At 40.0% G+C, this 18771-nt stretch overlaps 1 protein-coding gene across 1 annotated transcript; it reads left to right on the top strand.

Annotated features, from left to right (window-relative positions):
- The first annotated feature begins 406 nt into the window (after positions 1-406).
- Positions 407-17744, top strand: LOC110537971 (homeobox protein Dlx4a). The gene is made up of 3 exons (XM_021624460.3): positions 407-1153; positions 5059-5255; positions 13679-17744. The coding sequence occupies exons 1-3, from the start codon at positions 817-819 to the stop codon at positions 13928-13930; spliced, it is 786 nt and encodes a 261-aa protein (XP_021480135.3). The 5' UTR covers positions 407-816; the 3' UTR covers positions 13931-17744.
- Positions 17745-18771: the final 1027 nt, after the last annotated feature.

Here is an 18771-nt window from a genome sequence, read left to right as displayed (position 1 = left end):
TGATGCATCTGAGCGTTTTGATAAAGTCAAATTTACAACAGTATAATAGCCACTATGTTGGGCTTCTGTGCCCTCGCTTGAGTCTAGTCATGCGTAGGCTAAATCACGCATTTGCGCCAGATGGAAATTTAATGTATAGTCTTGTAAAGTAGCTATGTGTATCGCGTATTAATTAGGCCTGTGTACATATATAATACTTGATTATCCTATGGCATAACTTGTGCGCAAAAGATTTGTCCTCACGTAAAAACATCACTGGCAAGTTGTCAAGTTTGTTGACCATCTTTGCAAACGCTAAAAGGCTACATAACAAAATCTAAACATGCTTCACATTAAATTAGCCTAGTTAATATCTGTTACAGTAGGCCTATCTTCTCATTTAGCATAAATTGTTTCCAAATTCTGCTGCATTGACATGTCACTGCTGCCCAAACTGGAAGACCGACTTCATGTAGCTTGTATTAATCAAGTTAAATATGGTTTGGCCTCGAGGCAGGATGACATGATTAGCCACCGCAACCAATGAGCAGGCGCGCTTGTGTATGCCAAGCGAGGTAGCAACAAGTCTAAACCATATGCACAAAGTGTTCTGAGAAACAGTGCAGGTTTTCCTGTTCTCTTTTTAGAGACGACAAAATAAAGGGACTGCGTAATTTAGAATTTGGAGACAAACGAAAGGATTTAGGAAATAACCTCGTCGCTTCGTGCTATTAGTATTGGTTTTGTTTTTTTAGGTAGCATAACTTGCCTACTCAGTGGATATGCATCGGTCCCATCAGTAGCACTCTATGGTGCCCTTAACTGCGCCTCGAGTTTATGGACCCCCGCTCAATGATGACTATGAGTTCATTGTCGGACAGTCTGGTTGCTTCTGATCCCTCCAAATCGGCATTTCTGGAGTTCGGACACGGCTATCCCGGCCACCAGCAGCACTCCCCCGGCTTGTCTCACAACCACTATCCAGTGCACGGCTTGCATCCCGTCGGACCCTCGCAGCACGATAGCCCCTTTTCTTCCAGTGCGTCATCTTATGGCCGCCCGCTAGCCTATCCTTACCACAGCACCGTAAGCGCACACCACCCAAGTGCCTACCTGCCATACCAGCACAGTAGCCACAACAACGGTCTGGGACACACGAGAATAGAGGAAACAGGTACGTTTTTAAAAACATCCGTGTTGACATTTTGGAGTTAGTTCAATGTTTGTTGCCATTTTCAAAATGTGGTTACAGTGGCGAAGGCTATACGAACGCGATTGACTTCTAAAATTAGAATCGGGCACTTATATAGCCTACATAAACCCAATCATAAACCTGCAAATAAACCACTAATGAAATATAGGGAATTCCTAACATATAGCAAGCAGCATTACGCAAACAGTGCTCGGACCTAAAGGTGTTATCAATAAATAGGATGTTCCCATGTCACATATGTAGTCTATAACACCTGAGCACGATTGAATATAATACATATTTTTAACGGTCAATAGTTGACAGGCTACTGGACCTCGAGATGTATGCACGGATAAAGCAAGGTACTGTTCTCGTCTCAAATTGATATGAAAATCTATTTTCATACGATTTCACTATACCTAGGGCTATATGTAGCCTATTTCACCATTGCAATTATTAGTCTAATCCGATATTAGGACGGATGATTAGACCTAAGGCTAGACTACTTACTACTGGTCAATTTGCATTTATATTATTGGGCCGCAAGACAGGTCGGTTGATTAGCACAGTAATTAGCCTAGCCTACTCTCGATGATGATACACATGCAGCCGACATGGGAGGAAAAAACCGAGCCACTTTACATTTTGTCCTGTGGTCTCCCACAAAGCACAGGGTCCAGACAAAACATGTAATCTGAAAACCATTTGTCTTTGATGACGTTATTGCTTTTGTGATCCTACATTACTTCATTGATATTTTAGCGTACAGATACCCGCATAGGACTACACGAAAGAGCCACATCGTTATACCTCGTAATTTTGATTAAAACGTAAAACAAAATGCATACAGCATTAATGCCACGTAGCCTACTGTCAATGATCAAAATAACCCGGTCTCTAGGTTTTTACTTAAAATCATATTATTTATAATGGCTAGACCTATTTGGAGTGTGAATCTGTTTGGGACTAAAAGCTCGAAAACATTCAGATAGGAATATCAACCAATAAGGCCTACTCCTCTCCAAAAAAATGCAATTATGATGAGTGAGTTCGCTTTGGGGTTTAGCAGTCTATTTATATTTATATATTATATATTACTTCATTAAATACCTGATAATCGGCAGGGATGTCATCCATCTATCGTTGACTGACTGTGATATCTCCACTGCACGGTTGGCAATTGCCATGTTTATCAACTCTCTCCAGACAATGAAAAGTACAACTTTTCACCCGCGTATTAGGAAAGGGTTTGTGTGGCTATCTTACAGGCATTTCGTGTGATGGGCATGTTGGAAAGTCAAGAAGTATTTAAGGCCCCAGATAATATAAACATTGCAGTCCTCTTGAGCATTAACAGATTCATTATGTTATTCTTAGTTCTCATTAAAAACCCGTCTTAGTTCTGAACAATGTATTATTATTATTATTATTATGATAATATAACCATGCAATTATGAGTTTAATTCCTACCAATAACAAGATAATGGCCTAATAATAATAACGGAAACAATAGCAACAAATGTTATATCATCAATGATGACCATTTGTATGTTGCAATTATTTTTGGAACGCTATTAGCAGGCCAATATTAGTTTTAGTGGTTTTAAAGGTGCTATTTTTTATTTATTTTCGCATTGTAATTTCAGAAAATTTCCATAATATATCTGTCGCCAATAGTGGAATAACAGTGTTTCACAGCATTACTTATGTTGTGATTGTCTGTGATATTCACCTATTGATTTCTCACCTGGAGTGGCATCTGTTGTCAAACTGAAATATATTTTCAATAACAAAAAAATACAGTTTTACAGCTGTTTGAAACTGGTAGACCAAAACAAAATAACAGTTTCTGCACAGTCACACAGCAAATTGGCCAGTGTTACCTATAGTGTTGATTTTTCAGTATAACATTTCTAGTGTTGATTCAGGTGTTAAATCAACACTCATTGGTGTAAAAGTGTTGGAGTTAATAACCAGTGTTAAACCAAAACCACACCCATCAGTATCATATTTCCCAGCATGCTGTATTGCAGGTAGATTTTTTTTAGAATAGTTTGTTTTAATATCTATGTTTTTGCATGTACATTGATTGATTAATTAATCTTATGCTACTGAAATATAAATACAACATTCCTAAACTAATCAAATCTGTTACTTGGACTTTTTTCACCGGTTACTGAAATGGTTGCTCCAGTTTATATGGTTTAGGTAGTATTATATCTTCTTCTACCTGACCTAGCAGTCATCATTCTAAATGCAGGTTGCGGGTTAATAAAAATTCAAAAAGTAAGAGATAAGAATAACAAATAATTAAAGAGCAGCAGTAAATAACTATAGCAAGGCTATATACAGGGGGTACCGGTACAGAGTCAATGTGTCAATGTGCGGGGGGTATTACACATCAATTTGCAAGCCATCATAAAGTGACTCGCAGGCCTGCAAACCACGAGTTTCAGGCCACTGTAATAAGGCAAAATTAAGCCCCCAAAATAAGTCCTTATTAAATACTTGTATTTAGTTGAAGAATGACATTTGAATCATATTCGCTTCGGATCTACTTTGGTGAGGGCCACAGAACAAAAACAAAAAGACTGCAACAACAACCATGTCTCTGTCACTAACAAATACAGTTGTTAATTTAACACTGAAAAGTGTGGGCCTGTATAGACACTAGACCAGTGTTGATTTAACACTGGAGACTTGGCTGTGCAGTAGCATATGATGTAAGGCCTATGAGTTTGTTTATTATTCGCTATTTGAATGGCAGGCTTAGAAAAGAAAAGGGACAATCAAGATTCAACATTTCCAATGCAACTTATTTAACTCAACAATACAATACAACTTTATTTCCCATTAGTTACAGCAAACAGCAGAAATATGTCTTCTGCTCATTCTCAACTGCCCCAGACAGCACAAATCACACATACAGTTGAGACGAGCACCGGACAAATCACACATACAGTTGAGACGAGCACCGGACAAATCACACATACAGTTGAGACAAGCACCGGACAAATCACACATACAGTTGTGACGAGCACCGGACAAATCACACATACAGTTGAGACAAGCACCTGGACAAATCACACATACAGTTGAGACGAGCACCGGACAAATCACACATACAGTTGAGACGAGCACCGGACAAATCACACATACAGTTGAGACGAGCACCGGGTCACCCCTGTATGTTGTGGGGTTAAGGGCCTTGTTCAAGGGCCCAAGCCACCCAACAATAGGGGAATGTCTTAAGGATGTGAACCCAGCAGCATTCCACTTGCCAGATACATTTTCCCAACGCCTGGCCCGGGATTCAAACCGGCCGTCTTTCGGCTACAGGTCCAACTCCCTTAGCCGCTGGACTACCTACCACCTACCGAAATTCTCTGCAAATATTGTTCAACTTAGCAAATCAAATCTAAATCTTATGCCCCTGTAAAACAAAAAGTGAAGTAGATGAAAGATCAATCTCCTAATGCTATTACACTGGTTGTATTATAAGGATGGATTCATACAGTGTCATGTTACTATGAACGCCTTGTGGGGCCTAACGCAGCTGTTTCCCTAAGCACTAGTTAGTATGTGCAATCTTCATAACAATGGGGATAATGGGGAGCACTATGCAGTCATTATATTCCTCATGCTCAATGACCTCTTTTGCAACATGAGGTAGAAAAGAAAAGTTGAGCTCTTGCCCTTTGAGGGCAAATTAAATGGCTTAAATTAAACATGTATTATTCAGTAAATGTATGATTATTATGATGATCATTATTATTATTATTGATGGTGTTGTTGTTAATATTGTTATTATTATTCCAACATTTCTGACCTCAATTGGACTTCCCGGTGAAATAAAATACAACTTTTTCTTCTTCATCCCTTTGAAGAGCTTGAGAAGCCGACCACGGTGATCGAGAATGGAGAAATTCGACTGAACGGAAAAGGGAAGAAGATCCGAAAACCTCGGACCATCTACTCAAGCTTACAACTGCAGGCGCTCAACCAGAGATTCCAGCAAACCCAATACCTCGCGCTCCCTGAGCGTGCCGATTTGGCGGCAAAATTGGGACTAACTCAAACACAGGTACACATTTCTCTATTTTGGGCCCATTTTAATAGTCTATTTCAGTTATTTTTACTGATATAACTGCTCAATAAGGTGTTTATTACAAGAGACTCTTCAACCCACAACGAAAGCAAAGAGCAAAGGGTTCACAAAGTGAACAATTCCTATAGCCTATTGTTTACTTGAGTCGGGCAACATGTCCCTCTTTTGTAAGCGTCTCATCTCACAAGGTTTAGTCAAAATGCTGTGCGTACCCATTCTCCAAGGCACACCTATTCTTTGCATCTGGGCTACAACACTATATGCATAAGTGCCATGTTAGATACTGTTAATAAAGGCCAAATGTCTCGTCAAAAATGAGACTGGAGCCTAATGTTATGGAGGTATGTACCTTTAAGGCTTTGAGAATTCCCACTCAAAGTAGTTGAAGTGTTGACCCTTTCGATGCTTTATTATTTAGCAAAGAGGAGAAAACGCTGGAACATTAGGTTCCCAGGTCAAATCAAATCCATTTTTATTTGTCACATGCGCTTGAATACAACAGGTGTAGTAGACCTTACAGTGAAATACTTACTTACAAGCCCTTAACCAACAATGCAGTTTTAAGAAGATCCCATAACAAAAAAAAGTAAGAGATAAGAATAACAAATAATTAAAGAGCAGCAGTAAATAACTATAGCAGGGCTAAATACAGGGGGTACCGGTACAGAGTCAATGTGTCAATGTGCGGGGGGTATTAACTTGCTTTAGTGTGATGTCCTGCCATGTTCATGGAGGTGTTAGTCGACTCTAACGGCCTGTAACTGATATTGTTTCCCCTCATCAGTGTGTGGCACACACACTTTCATGAATATTTGAATGCAGCATGAATGCCCTTGGCTTCAGCTGGCATGGCAGTTCCCTGTTGGCAGGGAGGCGAGGCAGCAGAAGAGCAGGGTGTATCACCGTCCTGTATTACTTGTCTTACTACTGTGTTATCCATTTCCTACTATTACTTACTTACTCATCTGGGCCTGTATTCACTATGGGCCGGTTTCCTGGACACATGTTAAGCGTTGTCCTGGACTAAAAAAAATAATAGTTTCAATGGTGATTCTCAATTGAGCATGCTTTTTAGTCCAGGTCTAGGCTGACTGGCCCGAGTCTCAGAGTAGGAGTGCTGATCTAGGATACATTTAGCCTTTTAGATCATAATAAATACGATTATGGACAGGGGGGGGGGGGACCTAATTCTAGATCAGCACTCCTGTACTCTGAGACGCTTAATGAATACGGGCCCTGAGCTCAGTGGTCTCCTTTAGCCTATATAGCTCTTGCTTCAGTGTTAAGGCCTCAGTTTCTCAGCCAATGGGTTCCTTTTGCAACTAACTCCTTGCTTCTCACCAATCTCTGTCTGGCAAGGGAAGAAGAAGGGAGAGGGGTGGAACGACCGCGGCCATTTTGTCTGTCAGTAGGAATAGAGGAAGAGAGCTTAGCGAGTTATCGCGTCACGTTTTATATAAATATGGTTAGTCCCATGAAGTTTTGGGGTTCCCAAAACGAGAGAAAAATAACAGCAGAGAAAGTACAGACTTTGGTAGGACTACATCATTTTTTATTTGGGAGAGCTTATTGCTTTCAGCCAGGTAATCATTCTATATTTCTTTAAATCTAGAGATCTCCCTCACTACGTTTGCCTGGGGACTTAAAAAAATACATACTGGCGAATCCAAAAGGGAATATGTACTCTGAATGCTGCTATACATCAATTGGAGTATAGTTTTTGGCGTATGAACGGATATGAAATGCATTCATTGATCCTCTGTGGCAAGAGACCATTCTGAACCTGTAGTGGCCGTGATGCGCTGCTAAGAGAGGAGGGCCTTAGTAATCCTATGTAAGTGCTACACGACAGATATCTGAGAAAGCGTCAACAGGGGACTTTCTGCAAGATGAGCCCTTTATACATATGACATCAGCAGCCGACATCTTTGTAACTGAGGGTGTCAGATAACTAATGTCCTCCAGAGCCTTTTCAAGTGGATGGCATTACACTGTGGCTTTTTGTTTTTGTGGAGCTAATTTCTGCTGGGTTATGCCAGATGTGCTATTACATTAATTGGTTTAATGTGCAATCCTTAAATGGATGAAATCACCCTCAACTATAGAGCTTACTGACATATAGAACTACAGTATTGTGACCCTCCCATTCACAGACACTTGACTTTACGGTTTCAAAGACATATAGAACTACAGTATTGTGACCCTCCCATTCACAGACACTTGACTTTACGGTTTCAAAGACATATAGAACTACAGTATTGTGACCCTCCCATTCACAGACACTTGACTTTACGGTTTCAAAGACATATAGAACTACAGTATTGTGACCCTCCCATTCACAGACACTTGACTTTACGGTTTCAAAGACATATAGAACTACAGTATTGTGACCCTCCCATTCACAGACACTTGACTTTACGGTTTCAAAGACATATAGAACTACAGTATTGTGACCCTCCCATTCACAGACACTTGACTTTACGGTTTCAAAGACATATAGAACTACAGTATTGTGACCCTCCCATTCACAGACACTTGACTTTACGGTTTCAAAGACATATAGATCACATCAAGCCAGGACTTTTTTTCTTAAAAACAATACTTTTCCAAATCTAGTTGGAGAGATTATTGTGTATACATGCATCTGAATGTTGCATCAATTGGGACTTTAGAGACATGATATTTCTAGTATATAAAGGACATCTTTATACACTGAGTATACAAAACATTAAGAAAACCTGCTCTGTGTATCTAATGGTCCACCACCCAAAGGACAAATTTGACACTGAGGAAAGCATTGGTGTCAACATAGGCCAACGTCCCTGTCGAACGCTTTCGACACCTTGTAGAGTCCATGCCCCGACGAATTGAGGCTGTTCTGAGGGCAAAAGGAGGGCAACTCAATATTAGGAAGGTGTTCTTAATGTTTGGTATACTCAGTGTATGTATATGCTAAATATGAAGAAGCACTTCTCGGAACCTCTCTGATATTATGTTACCTGGGCGGAAGCAGGAATTATTGATTAGGGAGCTATTGATAAGGTCATATTGATAAGGTCATATTGATGAGGGTTATATTGATAAGGGTCATATTGATAAGGGTCATATTGATAAGGGTCATATTGATAAGGGAGCTAAGTATAGAAAATTGGGATCGAACATTGCTTTGTTGGAATCACTCGTGTCTTCCGGCCTTCTATGAGCAGCAACCACCTAGCAGATTATGCATAGACCTTTTTGCACCAGAAACACTGACCACCACTCGCCAGTCACCACACATTTAACTAAGGAGAGTGGTTTCCCCAAGTTGTACGGTACATACACTGAGATTTAGTTAGATATGTGGGACAGGATTTTCTGGCGTGATTTCTTGAGCTACCTAGTTACCAAACATTTCAGACTGAAAGCCCTTGTCAGCTGAGTGCTGCAGTGTAAATCGAAAACCAATACTTCCAATTATCATAGGAACAGCTACTTACATTAGCATGCTGTTGATTGACGTTAGGGTGAAATTCATTCATACTTAAAGTTCAATCCAATTCGGCATTAAAGGGGTAATCAGCAATCGCTATATCACTTTTGGATTTATAAATTCATGAGATGTACCTATTGATTCTTGAAGAATATAACTCATAAATGCTTCATTAACTTAGTTAAACAGTCGTACCCCATAAGAACCCAAAGTATAAGCTTGTTTTATTCCAATGGTTGGAAACAAAGTAAATGTAACTAACACTATTTAGCCTCAGAACATGGTTCAAATGTTGATATCATGGTTGGTCAATCCTTGCGCCTATTGCACTGTCTATGAATTTGATAGTGGTTGCATTTCTCCAGACCCATCCTTCAGCTTTTTAACAAAACGGGTGGGGAAATCACTTTGTTATAGTTTCAACAGCTAATTTAAGGATGTCCCCCTTTTGAAAATCAGTGTTTTTGGAGGTCTTAGATGTAGTTGTAGACCCCCCCAACCTGAAAAGTTACGAGGACGTATTTCATGTCTTCTTATTTCTTGTGTTTTTTTTCTTCTTCTGTTATTACATTATTATTGATTATTCCATTGTTGGGTTTTGAGTTTGCAAGTGAGGCGTTTCACTGTACTTGTGCATGTAACATTAAGACTTGAAAGACAATATTAGCATTCTGTCATTGAAAATGATTTATGTGAGACTTGGTTTTTGTGACATCTGCATGAACTGTTAATTCCCTTGCTGGCATTGAATGTGACACACAATTATTATTAATATACCCATTTGAACACTTCTAGGTGTGCCCACATTATTATGTTTAGGCCTATGGGAGTTTATGGGAGTGAAATATGTTGGTTATTCACCATGGCCCTACTCTTTTTTTTCATGTTCATCAGAACTGAGCATGTGTAGGCTAAAGGCAGAGAAAACAATGTAAAAGTTAGCAGAGTTGTGGACTTCAGTTACATGACTTGGACTACTCGAGTCACATGACTTGGACTACTCGAGTCACATAACTTGGAGTCGAGTCTGACTTGAGTCACAAATTTGATGGCTTGAGACTTGACTTGAAAGAAAATTAAATAACTTGAGACTTGACTTGGACTTGGAGCCTCAAGACTCGGGGCTAGACTTTAACTTGAGACTGATGACTTGAAATTATCTGGACAGGTTTTGTAATGTTTTGCCACTAATTTTGTGGCACAGATTCTACGTGGATTACGCTACATGTAGCCAGAGAAAATAGCCGCAGCATCACCCTTGCAAAAAAAAACTGCAAAAGATTGGCTAGTGAAATGCACACTCGGCACTCTGATTGGACCAGAAAACTGTCAATCAACACAGGCAAGGTGTGCAAGCGAACAGATTGATGATTTGATGTACAGCTATAGGATCGGGTGCAGTGCAAACGTGAAATTGTAGGAAGAGAGGATTGAAATCAGGCCAGCAGGCAGTAGGGAACCCCAGCAATCACTGGGGAAGCCAACCCCCCCAACTTGAAAAACATGTTGACTCACCCTACTTGTAAAGAAACGCCAATGCCATCCTCCTCTCTTTCATGTTGAGGGAACGGTCTATTGTCCTAGGCTACCTGGCTAAAATGCATGCTCGCTAGCCTAACATCCATTCATGGGCATCGTTAGCTAGTTAACATTAGCCTTCTACATCTAGCTACATATTGAACTTTCATCCTCTCAGGCCAGGGGCACAACAATGTATGAATTAATGGTCGGATCAGAACCGACCATTATAATGATTGGCCAGTATGGAGAATTAAGTAAAACCACAAGTCCAAATCCATATCTCCATCCATAGCTAATTTAGGAAAGGGACAATTTTAGCTAGCCGGCCACCGAAGGACAACAACACAACAATTCAAGTTTTTCTGTCACTGACATATGCTCTCAATGGGATTTGATAGCTGGCTTCCCTTGACACTTTCTTTTGGTGCGCCAGGACCATTCACAGTTGAACTCGCTCAGTTTAGCTCACCGCTGATTGGCCAGATGCTCACTGGCTTCCCTTGCCTTCAATGCTGCGGGCGGCAACAATGTCATACGCGTTTGGACCAGACAGCATCAGATAGATGGCCTACATGTAAGAGAGACAGAGGGGTGCTGTTTCGCTCGCTCGGATGCTTTCCCCCTCGAGATACATTCAGCTTCTTGCCAATTGGGTAGGCTAATTGTATGGTCCTGGGGGCTAAGTGTTTATATTAGGTAGGCCTACCTGTTTGAACTCTTGTTAGACAGATTTGATTTGTTTCTCAAGGGGTTTCTATTCAGATAGGACAGGTTAAGCATGATACAGAGGCTATTTCTTTTGGGCTGTTGCCTGTGTATATTTGGGAAATCTACTTGTATATTTTATACGATATGGCACTTTCACCATTGGATCACTAAGACCTAATAAATCTACACTCTGAGCACATCAACCTGCCTTGCCATCAGCTGATTTCATGCCCTTACCACAGCTACAAGGTCCATATTTTACAAATACATATGCTAATAAAAATATGTTGTAGACAAAATAATGAAAAAAGCTGTCTGGTAGCCTCAATAAATAGACAAAGATTTGTAGTTGAACAGGTTGTTGCATGCATATATATTTTTTACTTGACTTTAAAACTTGTGACTCATCTCGACTTGTTTTGGTCTTAGAATGCACGACTTGGACTCGAGTCTTGACCACATTCTACTTGGGACTTGACTTGAGACTTGCTTGTGACTCGTATAGTAGTGACTTGGTCCCATCTCTGAAAGTTAGTAAAAACCTGCAGGTCCCCCTTAATAATAGTGCATTTGGAAAGTATTCAGATCCCTTGACTTTTTCCACATTTTGTTACGTTACAGCCTTATTCTAAAATGGATTCAATTCTTTTTCACCTCTCATGAATCTACACACAGTACCCCATAATGACAAAGCAAAAACAGGTTTTTAGAAATTTTGCAAATGTATTCCAAATATCACATTTTCCTAAGTATTCAGACCCTTTACTCAGTACTTTGTTGAAGCACCTTTGACAGAGATTACAGCCTTGAGTATTCTTGTGTATACACTACAAGCTTGGCACACCTGTATTTGGCCATTTTCTCCCATTCTTCTATGCAGATCCTCTCAATATCTGTCAGGTTGGATGGGGAGCGTCACTGCACAGCTATTTTCAGGTCTCTCCAGAGATCTTCGATCAGGTTCAATCCGGGCTCTGGCTGGACCACTCAAAGACATTCAGAGACTTGCCCCGAAGCCACTCCTGCGTTGTCTTGGCTGTGTGCTTACGGTCATTGTCCTGTTGGAAGGTGAACCACCGTCCCAGTCTGAGGTCCTGAATGCTCTGGAACAGGTTTTCATCTGGGATCTCTCTGTACTTTGCTCCGTTCATGTTTCCCTTGATCCTGACTAGTCTCCCAGTCCCTGCCACATGATGCTGCTACCTCCATGCTGGCGGTGGTGCCAGGTTTTCTCCAGATGTGACGCTTGGCATTCAGGCCAAATAGTTTAATATTGGTTTAATCAGACCAGAGAATCTTGTTTCTCATGGTCTGAGAGTTCTTTAGGTGTCTTTTGACAAATTCCAAGCAGGCTGTCATATGTGTTTTACTAAGGAATTGCTTCCGTCTGGACACTCTACCATAAAGGGCTGATTGGTGGAGTGCTGCAGAGATGGTTGTCCTTCTGGAAGGTTCTCCCATCTCCACAGAGGAATTCTGGAGCTCTGTCAGAGTGACCGTCGGGTTCTTGGTCACCTCCCTGACCAAGGCCCTTCTCCCCAGATTGCTCAGTGTGGCCATGCGGCCAGCTCTAGGAAGAGTCTTGGTGGTTCCAAACTTCCATTTAACATTGATGGAGGCCACTGTGTTCTGGAGACTTTCAATGCTGCAGACATTTTCTTGTACCCTTCCCCAGATCTGTGCCTTGACACAATCCAGTCTCGGAGCTCTACTGACAATTACTTCGACCTCATGGCTTGGTTTTTGCTCTGACATGCATTGTCAACTGTGGAACCTTATATAGACAGTTGTGTGCCTTTCCAAATTATTATGGGGTGTCGTGTATAGATTGATGAGGAAAAAAACAATTCAATACATTTTAGAATAAGGCTGTAAAGTAACAACATGTGGAAAAGGGAAGGGGCCTGAATACTTTCCGAATGAACTGTAAATGTAATTAATTCAAGACATCACAACAACAATAATTCTGTCATCAGCGTGTTTGGGGTGACACTCTTGGGCAGATCTCTTATTTTGGTCCATTTACGAGCCTTTGTGAAATGTGGGCTATCTGAGCCGCGTTTTCCACTCATCTCCACAATCAATTGTAATTCATAATTAGATTTTACTAGAGCTGTTTTTACCACGCTGTGGGTGTTGCGGTTACATAAACGTCTCAACAGGCTCTCTCCATATCAAAATATCTCTGTAAATTCCCTGTATTGTTCGTATAATGGGGAAAAGCCTGCAATGAAGGAATGCCAAACGTATTGCTTGAGTGGTCTGTAGTGGGGTTGACAATTAATTCTCCTGGCAACCTGAACCCACCCACCAGCTTTATTTTGTCTTTCTTGTGAATGTTCTGTTTTTAGTCCAACGTATTGTTCTCATATGGAAAATATTTGTGTTATTCCTTGGCGCTAACAATGCAGTCATATAGCCAAGCCTACAGTTATACTTTTTATAATTTAACGCTCAATTTGCCAGCATGCTGGCAACAGGCAAAGGTGCATAACAATATTATCCAAAAACAATTATATTGACAATAACAACAATGAGGCCATGGATATTATAATGTATTATTATTATTATTATTATTATTATTATAGTGAGTACTGAGTAGACTAATAGTAATAATAATAGCTTATCAATGATGATAACGATTACAATAATAGCCTAATTGCAGGCTTAATATACTAAATTGTATTTATTGTTGCAGGTTAAGATATGGTTCCAGAACAAACGCTCCAAGTACAAGAAGATCATGAAGCATGGCACGGGCGGACCGGAGGGAGAGCATCTGCACGCTGGGTCATCCGGGTCTCCGTGTTCCCCGGGGATGCCGCCACTTTGGGATGTTTCCATGGCAAATAAGGGGACGCCTGCGCACTCCGGTGGATACATGAACAATTTCGGACACTGGTACCCAAGCCATCACCAGGAATCTACGCCGAGAACTCAAATGATGTGATAGGATATGGGACAATGGAATGGAATTCTGTACGCTCTCCTCTTGTACATGAACCGCGTAGCCTATCCCTTTTAAATATAGCTCCAAGCCCCAGCTATCACATTAGAGACTTTTCAGTTTTTGAAATGGCCGTTTAAAGGTATTTTGTTTGGATTTCATCCGAGGTTTTGCCTTACAATTTATTGGACAAATGACTACATGGATTTTGCTTGGAGGCCTATGTGGATCTGTATTTTGTATGCAGTTCAGTTCCAAATAAATCCTCAGTGGTCAACTATGCACTGCAATAATATCTATTTTTATGAAATGAGTTTGAGCATGAAAATGCCTAATCCCGTCCCCATGAGTTACGAAGCAATCTAAGTTAAATTCAAACGTTTACATTTCACCTGATAAGTAATAATTATAAACTCATGCATAACCGAAATTATGTCTTTGCATCAAATATTTAAACCACACATACACACACACACACACACATATGATATATATATATATATATATATATATATATATATATATATATATATATATATTTTTTTTTTTTAAATATGTGTGTGTGTGTGTGATTTAAATATTTGATGCAAAGACATAATTTCGGTTAGGCATAAGTTTATAATTATTACTATTCTTAATATTATTATTAGTAGTAGTAGTAGTAGTAGTAGTAGGCTATTATTATTATTATTAAAGTTAATATCAAAATATGCCAAAAGTGTAAAAAAAAAAGGGACTTCTACGGCGCAATAATAAAACTAACATCTCACATAAGAAAGGGTCATGTATTTTACCCTAAAACATCTGGAAAAGCAATAGAGGGTACTATTTTAACATTGACAATGATTTTATAAAATGGCCATGTCAATTAAAGGTAATTTGGGACGTAGCTTGTTAAATAAAGCTTTCATTCCAACAGTATAATTACCAGCAATTTGCAGGCAACAAAATATCCCTCTCCAAAACTGAAAGTCCAAAGGAACTAATAGGAAAAGGACAAGGAGCATCCATCGGCTGTTGCGGCTCTACAAGGCAACGGAATCGTCATTAACCGAAATGACTTGCAGGTGTAAGCTAATTGTAGCCTATCAGCAGTCCGACACAAATAGCTGAAAAACGAGAGGCAAAAGCATGACAGCGCTCGAGTCAAAACCAACTGTGGTGATTTTTAAAAAGTTTAGGACAAACTATTGAGCACAGAGGTGGCACCACAGGTCCAGAGTGGGTGGCGAAAAAAACAATTATGGGGGCGGTAGTTTTTCTTGATCTGGTAACCTAACCACGTATAGTGCAATGCCTTATGCGGTAGGACATGATTCATCTCTTGTAAAAAATAAAAAAAATAAGTTTAATATGGGCAGTGATGGAAATGTTTAATATGGGCTGAGTTTTTCTAATCAGGTCACATGGGTTAGAATAAAAAAAACAGGGAAAAGTCCTGGCTTTGGGGAGGATGAAAACCCAGTCAAACTGCAGCAACTTTGTACGTGTTCATATCTGAATTGTATTTTAAAGGACTAGTGGGGGTCCTATACACGTACACAGAGAAAGCAACATGATTGGACAATAAAACACAAGGAGCTTTCCTTATGCTGATTTGCATCGTGTAGTCCTACCCTATGCAACTGTAGGCCTAATAAAACATTTACTCACAGTCTGTCAGCTATTGTGTTTATTGATTCATTCCAGTTAATCATTTTGGACAGAAAAAGCTTAATTGCCTAGTCAGCCCAAGTTTAAATTATAAACCAAATTTGATCCATTCTGATTTTCTCACAAACAAATGGGTTATAAATAAGCATACACAACGTTACAGCTTAATTTACTCAGGCCAGAAGGACAGGGCGCATAGAAGGCTAGACTTTGCAGCTGCTAGCCTACAGTTGATCAGACTGAAATATTGTCTCGCTTCCACGCAATACATGTAAGGTCGCTAATGTTTAGGCGTATAGGCTGCTACATTTATGTAATAGCCTTTGCTTGTGTCTGTAGGGAGTATTGCGGTATCATGCTTGCTAAATAAATACCAGAGGAAAGTGAAGAGCGCGCCTTGATCTTTGTCCAGCGGGTGCGACGTGTTATTTCCGTGAATCTGATTTGGTCAAAACATCAAAGAGCCTGCGTCAGCATTCGGATGCGAAGGGCAGAAATTGTGCGTAAATTGACAAATGTGGCAAATCGGTCCAAGTAACAGCTCTTTGCCCCTCTTTATAAAGCTTTCCGTCGATATATTTTATTTTATCAAAAGTGGTGTGAATTGAAAAGTGCTGTGGAACTTTTTTTCTACATCCCGGCCATTGTCAATGTGCGGTTGGATTATTTTCCACAAGTGGACACTCAGGGCTAAATATGCTAACAAAATCATATTGTGTTGACCACAATGTTACCACTACGACCTACCTTGGTCTGAAGGTAGGCTAGGCTTTTTCACATGCTACAGGAGTTTTAGTTTGCATCTATAGTTCCAAGTGGGAAATTTCACTTGAAAGGCAGTAGTGGTGCGTGGGTAAAATCACTTGGGAAGCCAGGGAAAAAGCCACATTACAACCTATGTGTTTTGATAATTGCGTTGTTTTCTCTATAACCTATCAGTTAATTCATATGCATTACGACCGTGAAATATAGGCCTGAAGGCCGAGACAATAAGAAGACACAGTGGCAGAATAAATTCAACTACACCTTTATTTAATCAGAAAACCGGAGAGCAACCTCTGTCTAAATACGCGAAGTCCATAAAGCATATTGCATGTAACGAACAGTTAGTTATATGACCTACAGCATGGTAAAGCAAGTTAATGTTTCCAACATTTTCAGACCACTAAACAACTATTGATTTACAATGAACGAAAAGATTAACGCAACATGCAACATTTTCAAAGATTTCACTGAGTTACAGTTCATATAAGGAAATCAGTGAATGTAAATATATTAATTAGGCCCTAATCTATGCATTTCACTTGACTAGGAATACAGATATACATCTGTTGGTCACAGATACCCTAAGAAAAAAGGTAGGGGCTTGGATCAGACACATCTCCTTCCCATAGAGTTGATCAGGCTGTTGATCGTGGCCTGTGCGAAGTTGCTGGATATTGATGGGAACTGAAACACACTGTTGTATACTTTTATCCAGAGCATCCTAAACATTCTCAATGGGTGACATGTCTGATGTGTATGAAGGTCATGGAAGAACTCCAGGAATTGTGTACAGATCCTTGCGACATGGGGCTGTGCATTATCATGCTGAAACATGAGGTGATGGCGGCAGATGAATGGCAAGAGCATTCAAATTGACATCAATAAAATGCAATTGTATTTGTTGTCCTTAGCTTATACCTGCCCGTACCATAACCCTACTGCCACCGTGGGGCACTCTGTTCACAACCTTGACATCAGCAAAACGCTGATATGACACCATACACGTAGTCTGTGGTTGTGAGGCTGGTTGGACATACTGCCAAATTCTCTAAAATGACATTAGAGGCGGCTTGTGGTAGAGAAATTAATGTTCAATTATCTGGCAACAGCTCTGGTGGACATTACTGCAGTCAGCATGCCAACTGCACTCTCCCTCAAAACTTTAGACATCTGTAGCATTGTGTTGTGTGACAAAACTGCACATTTTAGAGTGAACTTTTATTTTCCCCAGCACAAGGTGCACCTGTGTAATAATCATGCTGTTTAATCAGCTTCTTTATATGCCACACATGTCAGGTGCATGAATTATCTTGACAAAGGAGAAATGCTCACGAACAGGGATGTAAACAAATTTGTGCACAACATTTTAAAGAAATAAACTTTTAGTGCTTATGGAACATTTCTGGGATCTTTTATTTCAGCTCATGAAACATGGGACCAACACTTTACATGTTGCATTTATTTTTTTGTTCAGTATAGAACCACGGAGAGTTACCGCAATTCACAAAGAAAACAAGGACTGCCTCCACTATTCCAGCAGAATTTCAACTTCAACATCATCAAATCACCTATGCTTAGTCTTATACAGTGACTAAAAACTAAACGATACCAAAAACAATTTAGTCCAATCAACCAACGTAAGCTAAATATGATGTGGCTGTCCGTGTTTCTGACTTCTGTGTGTGTGTGCGTGCAAGTTCATGCAAGTAGACAAAACATATTGACTCACCCTACTTGTAGAGAAACTCCATTGCCGTCCACCTCTCTTTCATGTTGACGAAACAGACTATCACTCTGTCATACAGTACACACTTTTGTTTTTAGTTTTCTTAAGTTTCCTGGCTAAAATGCATGCTCGCTAGCCTAACTTCCTTTCATGGGCAATGTTAGCAAGTTAACACTAGCCTTCTACATCTAGCTACATATTGAACTTCCATCCTCTCAGGCCAGGGGCACAACAATGTATGAATTAATGGTCGAATCAGAATCACCGTTATAATGATTGGCCAGTACGGAGAATTAAGTAAAACCACAAGTCCTAATCCCTATCTCCATCCATGGCTAATTTAGGAAAGGGACAAGTTTAGCTAGCTGGCCAATGGAGGACAACAACACAATGAGATGCAACAATTCAAGTTGTTTCTGTCAATGACGCATGCTCTCGATGTGATGATGGGAGAGACACCAAATCCAAACTTGCTTCCCTTGAGACTTTTTTTGTTTGTTGGTGTGCCAGAACCATTCACAGTTGAGCTCACTCAGTTTAGCTCAACGCTGATTGGCTATTATTTTATACTTTTTTTTAATCAAAGAGGCCAAATGCTTGCTGGCTTTTTTTTGCATTCAATGCTATGGTCGGCAACAATGTCATACTCTTTTGGACCAGTCAGACTCAAATAGATGGCCTACACATACAGAGACAGAGG

This window comes from Oncorhynchus mykiss, chromosome 12, assembly GCF_057628025.1.
Source record: "Oncorhynchus mykiss isolate SJ-2025 chromosome 12, ASM5762802v1, whole genome shotgun sequence".
Taxonomy (NCBI): domain Eukaryota; kingdom Metazoa; phylum Chordata; class Actinopteri; order Salmoniformes; family Salmonidae; genus Oncorhynchus; species Oncorhynchus mykiss.
This window is presented reverse-complemented; position numbering and strand designations above follow the sequence as displayed.

Excerpts from the sequence above, each read along its gene's own strand:
- LOC110537971 (XM_021624460.3), top strand. The coding sequence starts at position 817 with ATGGACCCCCGCTCAATGATGACTATGAGTTCATTGTCGGACAGTCTG. Across the intron at positions 1,154-5,058 it reads CACGAGAATAGAGGAAACAG|AGCTTGAGAAGCCGACCACG; the intron begins GTACGTTTTTAA and ends ATCCCTTTGAAG. Across the intron at positions 5,256-13,678 it reads TGGGACTAACTCAAACACAG|GTTAAGATATGGTTCCAGAA; the intron begins GTACACATTTCT and ends TTATTGTTGCAG.